At 47.3% G+C, this 7,500-nt stretch overlaps 1 protein-coding gene across 1 annotated transcript in view; it reads left to right on the top strand.

Annotated features, from left to right (window-relative positions):
• Positions 1-7,500, top strand: part of celsr3 (cadherin, EGF LAG seven-pass G-type receptor 3) — a 48,619-nt gene that overhangs the window by 26,602 nt on the left and 14,517 nt on the right. Inside the window, exons 15-17 of the mRNA XM_076277299.1 lie at positions 1,412-1,553; positions 3,011-3,131; positions 5,948-6,131. Coding sequence (XP_076133414.1) covers positions 1,412-1,553; positions 3,011-3,131; positions 5,948-6,131 — 447 coding nt within the window. The remainder of the gene's footprint in view (positions 1-1,411; positions 1,554-3,010; positions 3,132-5,947; positions 6,132-7,500) is intronic.

Here is a 7,500-nt window from a genome sequence, read left to right as displayed (position 1 = left end):
ACACATTGGCTACACATATGTTAGTATGCTACCCTAGTGTAAGTGCTCTCTCCCACATAGGCTACACATATGTTAGTATGCTACCCTACTGCAAGTGCTCTCCCAGATAGGCAACACATATGTTAGTATGCTACCCTAGTGCAAGTGCTCTCCCAGATAGGCTACACATATGTTAGTATGCTACCCTAGTGTAAGTGCTCTCCCCCACATAGACTACACATATGTTAGTATGCTACCCTAGTGTAAGTGCTCTCCCCCACATAGGCAACATAAGTGCTCTCCCCCATAGACTACACATATGTTAGTATGCTACCCTAGTGTAAGTGCTCTCCCCCATAGACTACACATATGTTAGTATGCTACCCTAGTGCAAGTGCTCTCCCAGATAGGCTACACATATGTTAGTATGCTACCCTAGTGTAAGTGCTCTCCCACACATAGACTACACATATGTTAGTATGCTACCCTAGTGTAAGTGCTCTCCCACACATAGGCTACACACATGTTAGTATGCTAGCTGGTGAATAACACAACTAATGTATGGGCATGCAGTGAGTGAGCATACCGTAATAAACTTGTAAAAGCACAGTATGTGGAAAGGGGTGCATTTTCTGACTATAATGTGTGTGTGTGTGTGTGTGTGTGTGTGTGTGTGCGTGTGTGTGTGCATATGTGCGGACAATATCTCCGTGCTCAGTGTATTGAATGGCAGCGGTTCAATGATGTGCTCTCTAATACAACGTGAGTGAAAAAGAGAGAGAGAGAAAGAGAGAGAGAGAGAAAGAGAGAGAGCATGGCCGAGTGCATGTCTGTATATGCTCTCTAACATATTAAGACAGTCTCTCACACAAAAGGCTTCATCCCTGTATTGTATGTGCTTGATGAGTCTCCATGGTAACGTCTTTGTTCATGTCCGCTGTTTGAAGGCCAGGGCTCCTGTGTGTGTGTGTGTGTGTGTGTGTGTGTGTGTGTGTGTGTGTGTGTGTGTGTGTGTGTGTGTGCGCCTCTCTGTGATATGTGCACTCAGTGGCTTTTTATTGGAAGCTGCCTTTGGCTTTGTGAGCTGAGATCTGTACGATTCTTTTCTCTACTAAGGCAGGGACAGCTGTGTGGTGAGTCAAGGTCACTGCTATGCTGTCTTTGTTTGTGCCTAGTATAGTGTGGCTGGGTGTGGGTTTTTGTGTGTGTGTATCTGTGCGTATCTGAATATGTGTGTGTGTGTGTGTGTGTGTGTGTGTGTACAAGGTTTTCCGTTGTTTTGTGTCTTGCTGCAGGTTATTGTCATATTGAATCGATTTGTGGCAAGTGTGTAATGTTTGATGGTTGATGTATGTATCTCTCTCTCTCTCTCTCTCTCTCTCTCTCTGTGTGTGTGTGTGTGTGTGTGTGTGTGTGTGTGTGTGTGTGTCAGGATTCTATGGTAAGAGCTGCATAGATGCGTGCAAGCTGAACCCATGTGAGAATGAAGCTCAGTGCCACAGAAAGCCCAACTCCTCCCATGGCTACGTGTGTGACTGTGGAGACAACCACTACGGACAATACTGCCAGCACAGGTACTCTCTCTCTCTCTGTCTCTCTCTCTCTCTCTCTCTCTCTCTCTCTCTCTCTGTCTCTGTCTCTCTCTCTCTCTCTCTCTCTCTCTCTCTCTCTCTCTCTCTCTCTCTCTCTGTGTTCTCTCTCTCTCTCTCTCTCTCTCTCTCTCTTTCTCTCTCTCTCTGTCTCTCTCTCTCTCTCTGTCTCTGTCTCTCTCTCTCTCTCTCTCTCTCTCTGTCTCTCTCTCTCTCTCTTTGTCATGCATACACCCACATACTGTATATCACCAACACGTTGCATACAGCACACACACACACACACACACACACACACACACACACACACACATGCTTTTTTTGTGTCGATCTATCAGCCTATATTCTACTACATGGACATGGGAAACAATTCCATAATTGCTTTGGGAAGTGAGTTGGCAGCTGAAGATGGTAAAGAGAGGGGGGAACTAATAAAAGCTGCTGTTATGCAGGACAGGAAAGAGAGGGGGGAACTAATAAAAGCTGCTGTTATGCAGGACAGGAAAGAGAGGGGGGGACTAATAAAAGCTGCTGTTATGCAGGACAGGAAAGAGAGGGGGGGACTAATAAAAGCTGCTGTTATGCAGGACAGGAAAGAGAGGGGGGAACTAATAAAAGCTGCTGTTATGCAGGACAGGAAAGAGAGGGGGGAACTAATAAAAGCTGCTGTTATGCAGGACAGGAAAGAGAGGGGGGAACTAATAAAAGCTGCTGTTATGCAGGACAGGAAAGAGAGGGGGGAACTAATAAAAGCTGCTGTTATGCAGGACAGGAAAGAGAGGGGGGAACTAATAAAAGCTGCTGTTATGCAGGACAGGAGCTCCACATTAATGACATGCCGGGCTGCCCCAATGACCACCACTGTACTGCCTTGCTGCTGATTTAGCGGCTGATTGTATAATGGGAGCCTTCCAGCCCTTAATTGGCACTGAGGCCCAGGTTCAGCTAATGATACACACACAGCAGCCCCCCCTCCCCCCCCCTGGCCCCGCCTGGACACAGGAAATCACCCAGCAGCTGACAGAGCGCACAGGCACAAAGGGGATTTAGCTCAGGGGGTCAGGCGAGGGTCGCACCACTGACCGTCTGCTCTCTGTGTGTGTGTGTGTGTGTGTGTGTGTGTGTATGTGTGTGTGTATGTATATGTGTGTGTGTGTATATGTGTGTGTGTGTGTGTGTGTGTGTGTGTGTATATGTGTGTGTGTGTGTGTGTGTGTGTGTGTGTGTGTGTATGTGTGTGTGTGTGTGTGTGTGTGTGTGTGTGTGTGTGTGTGTGTGTGTGTGTGTGTGTGTGTGTGTGTATGTGTGTGTGTATGTATAAGTGTGTGTGTGTGTGTGTATGTGTGTGTGTGTGTGTGTGTGTGTGTGTGTGTGTATGTATATGTGTGTGTGTGTGTGTGTGTGTGTGTGTGTGTGTGTGTGTGTGTGTGTGTGTGTTACAGGATTGAGCAGCAGTGTCCACGGGGCTGGTGGGGGAGTCCTACGTGTGGCCCCTGCCACTGTGACACCAGCAAAGGCTTTGATCCTGACTGCAACAAGACCAGTGGCCAGTGCCACTGCAAGGTACACTCAAACATCCTTCATTACTAGCTCCACTTTAACCCGCTCTGGTACACTCTCTCATCTCAAACACACTGGCCCCACCGACACATTCAAAACCGCATCTCAAACACACTGGCCCCACCGACGCATTCAAAACCGCATCTCAAACACACTGGCACTGACGCATTCAAAACAGCATCTCAAACACACTGGCACCACCGACGCATTCAAAACAGCATCTCAAACACACTGGCACCACCGACGCATTCAAAACAGCATCCAGTGCATTACGGCATTTATACACAGACATTAACAAGTCATTAATTATTACATCTCAGGTATAAAGACCTTTTCATTAATTTGACAGTTGGGTTGACATATTTCAAAATCTGTTCTACCTTTAGATGTTACAGCAGCTGCCAGACCCTTTAAAATGTTCTTGTCATATTCATTGATTCCTTCTCCATTCTCTCGGTGTGTGTGAGTGCCCAGGCTTTCTTAAAAATCTCTCCCAAATTGCCTCAGTGTGAGTTGTGTGGAGCTGCTGGTTTTCACCACTTCGCTGCCTCGCGAGTCTTCCAGGGATTATGGCACCTGAGTGAGCACAGTGGCACATCAGACAGCCAGCCAGGGGGAGCGGAGCGCCAGCCCAGGCATGAGCCTAATCACCCTCCCCAGAGCACACACACTGGGATCGGCCCTCCACTGGAGCTCTGCACTCTTACCTACTCTAGAGCGTCGTCACACGCACTTCTATGGCATCTCCTACCTACTCTAGAGCGTCTTCACACGCACTTCTATGGCATCTCCTACCTACTCTAGAGCGTCTTCTCACACGACATGGCATCTCCTACCTACTCTAGAGCGTCTTCTCACACACTTCTATGGCATCTCCTACCTACTCTAGAGCGTCTTCACACACACTTCTATGGCATCTCCTACCTACTCTAGAGCGTCTTCACACACACTTCTATGGCATCTCCTACCTACTCTATAGCGTCTTCTCACACACTTCTATGGCATCTCCTACCTACTCTAGAGCGTCTTCACACGCACTTCTATGGCATCTCCTACCTACTCTAGAGCGTCTTCACACACGACATGGCATCTCTTATCTTCCTAACAGTAATAGCCAAAACATAGCAGTGTGATTTCATGGGTGGTCTCATTGTCTACCTCTATAGTCTAGTCTACCCTGATGCTGTATGATAATGTAATGTTAATGGAACATGGAATATGGATGGGTATGAAACATGTACATTGTGATTGTAATACATAATAATCTCATCAGATTATCTCCTAGTCTACACCTTTAAATACAATTATCACAACACCACCATTCATGATGAGATTATCTGTATGGATTTAGAGGAGGGTGTTGGAACATTTGACACAAGAGTTGTTGAGCTAATCTCTAGGGTGAATAGCATGTTACACACACACACACACACACACACACACACACACACACACACACGCACAGAGAGAGAGAGAGAGAGAGAGAGATAGAGAGAGACTGACATACCTACCAGCGCCTCCAGGGAGCTTTTACATATCACTATTACACATAATCAACTTTACTCCTAATCCCGCGATTCTAGATCCCACAGAGGAACACACAGGGACACACACATAAACAAACACACTTAAACACCACCGCAACAATGCACCCCCATACCTAAAGACCCACACTGTAATCGACTCATGGCCCTAACCCCAGAGCTCGACCTCTAATCTCTCAGATTGACCCTAATCTGTAATCTCTGGTCCACAGCCACAAACCTACTCCTGCTGGGACATCATCCTGTTCCAGGCGTCCATACACACACACACACACACACACACACACACACACACACACACACACACACACACACCAACAGTACATATGACACCCGTTCACGTATGACTACATGTATGCCCACAGATACACACACAAGCCCACAGCCTTAATGAAACCCTTCCCAACACAACCTCTTAACCCCCTTTAATCTTTAATCCTAATCCGGCTAACCCCAAACCAACCCTGCCATTCTCCCCTCCATGCCAAACTGGCCTCCCTGCTCACCCACCCAGGGCTGCCCATGTCACTGACCAGCCCCACTCTACAGCCCCACTCTACAGCCCCACTCTACTGCCCCACTCTACAGCCCCGCTCTACTGCCCCACTCTACTGCCCCACTCTACTGCCCCACTCTTGGGCTCTGGCCACCGCAGCGGCAGGGCTGCTTCCTCACACAGCCTTTGGGTGCGGCTCCTGGACACCAGGGCCAGATGGGTTAATCTGATGTGTGAGCGCTACATCTACAGTGCATCAAATAGAAGTACACAAGTACGCAGGGCGACACTAACACTAACAGCCTGACAGAGTTTTGCCAATGGAATTTGTCCATGGGACTTCTTACACACTACCATTATATTTTTGCCTGCGTATGAATTTGTCATCTATATATTTGGTACATGATATGGACGATGTGTTGGTGTATGTGTGTATGGAGATGGACGATGTGGTGTCCATGTTGGTGTATGTGTGTATGGAGATGGACGATGTGGTGTCCATGTTGGTGTATGTGTGTATGGAGATGAACGATGTGGTGTCCATGTTGGTGTAGGTCTGTATGGAGATGGACGATGTGGTGTCCATGTTGGTGTAGGTCTTTTTGATTTATCTAGATTACCTTTCCATCTGTGCAGGTCTGATTCTGATCATGGGTCATGGCTGTATCATTTTGTTAATCCCTGTCTTTGTCCATGGATGCATCTCCATATGTGTTTGTATATGACTTGTGTATCTATATGTGTGTGTGTGTGTGTGTGTGTGTGTGTGTGTGTGTCAGGAGTTCCATTTCCGTCGGCGGAGCAGTGACACCTGCTTGCCATGCGACTGCTACCCAGTGGGCTCCTTCTCGCGCTCATGTGACCTGGAGAGCGGTCAGTGCCAGTGCCGCTCGGGAGTGATCGGCCGCCAGTGCAACCTGTGTGACAACCCCTTCGCCGAGGTCACCCAGACGGGCTGTGAAGGTGAGTCACTTTGACCTCACACGCAGACCTCTCTTCTCTCTCTCCCTCCCCCTCTCTCTTTCCCTTTCTTCTCTCTTTCCCTCCCCCTCTCTCTTTCCCTCTCTTCTCTCTCTCTTTCCCTCTCTTCTCTCTTTCCCTCTCTACTCTCTTTCCCTCTCTTCTCTCTCTCTTTCCATCCCCTTCTCTCTCTTTCTACTTCAAATTGGACACACCATATCACATGACTGCAAGGTGCCTACATGCACACACACACACACACACACACACACACACACACACACACACATATACATATGTATACAAATATGTACACTCACACACTTGCTCAACTCACTCACACACATACGCAAGCACACACACACACACACACACACACACACACACATACACACATACAGACTGTAAGTATAAGGCACAGACTGAGTGTTGGTTTAAGCAGATGGAGTCTATAAAAATCCTGGGTAGCAGCTGAATGTTCTCCCACTGGAGTGTGGAGGAAAACTCTCTACCCACCACCTCTCCTCTCCGTCTGTGTCTCTCAACTCCCCTGCCACACACACACACACACACACACACACACGCACAGTCTTTTTCTAGTCTATTCCAGGCCATCCCATGACTCTCCCTCCATCCTCCTCTCATCCAGTTGTCTGCCTCTCCTCTCATCTTCTCCTCTCATCCTCTCCTCTCCTCTCCTCTTCTCCTCTCTTCTCCTCTCTTCTCCTCTCATCCTCTCCTCTCATCCTCTCATCCTCTCTTCTCCTCTCCTCTCCTCTCTCCTCTCATCCTCTCCTCTCCTCTTCTCATCCTCTCCTCTCATCCTCTCCTCTCGTTCTGTCCCCTCTCTCCCAGACTGATGGCTGACTCCCAGCTCATAAAGTTTGCAGAGGAGGGAGAGGCTTTTCAGGCTTTTCGGGCTTTTCAGGCTTTTCTCAGCGGCAATCATGGCCATTTCAATTTAATTATGCAGCTTGACAAGGCAGAATATATAACACTCATTTGAAAAAATATAATGTCGGTAACACTGCTTTTGACTCCCAATTATTTAATGCAACGTTTCGACCCTGCTGGGTCTTCTTCAGGCAAAATGAAGAAGAAGATGCCTGAAGAAGACCCAGCAGGGTCGAAATGTTGCATTAAATAATTGGGAGTCAAAAGCAGTGTTGCGGACATTATATTTTTTCAAATGAGTGTAGTTTTCTTTTGTCCTGCACCTGCCAGAAGGTGGAATGTGCACACTACAACTGTTTGCAGAATATATAACACTATCATAACATTTAAAAGGCAGAATATATAATACTATCATAACATTTAAAAGGCAGAATAAATAATACTATCATTTAAAACATTTAAAAGGATGTTCCTCATT

The sequence above is a fragment of the Alosa pseudoharengus genome, unplaced genomic scaffold (assembly GCF_046254945.1).
Source record: "Alosa pseudoharengus isolate Yale_2024_CS ecotype anadromous, Long Island Sound unplaced genomic scaffold, YU_APseudo_1.1 YU_APseudo_1.1_scf_9, whole genome shotgun sequence".
Lineage (NCBI taxonomy): Eukaryota > Metazoa > Chordata > Actinopteri > Clupeiformes > Clupeidae > Alosa > Alosa pseudoharengus.
The sequence above is the reverse complement of the archived record's forward strand: the minus strand, read 5'-3'. Positions and strand labels throughout refer to the sequence as shown.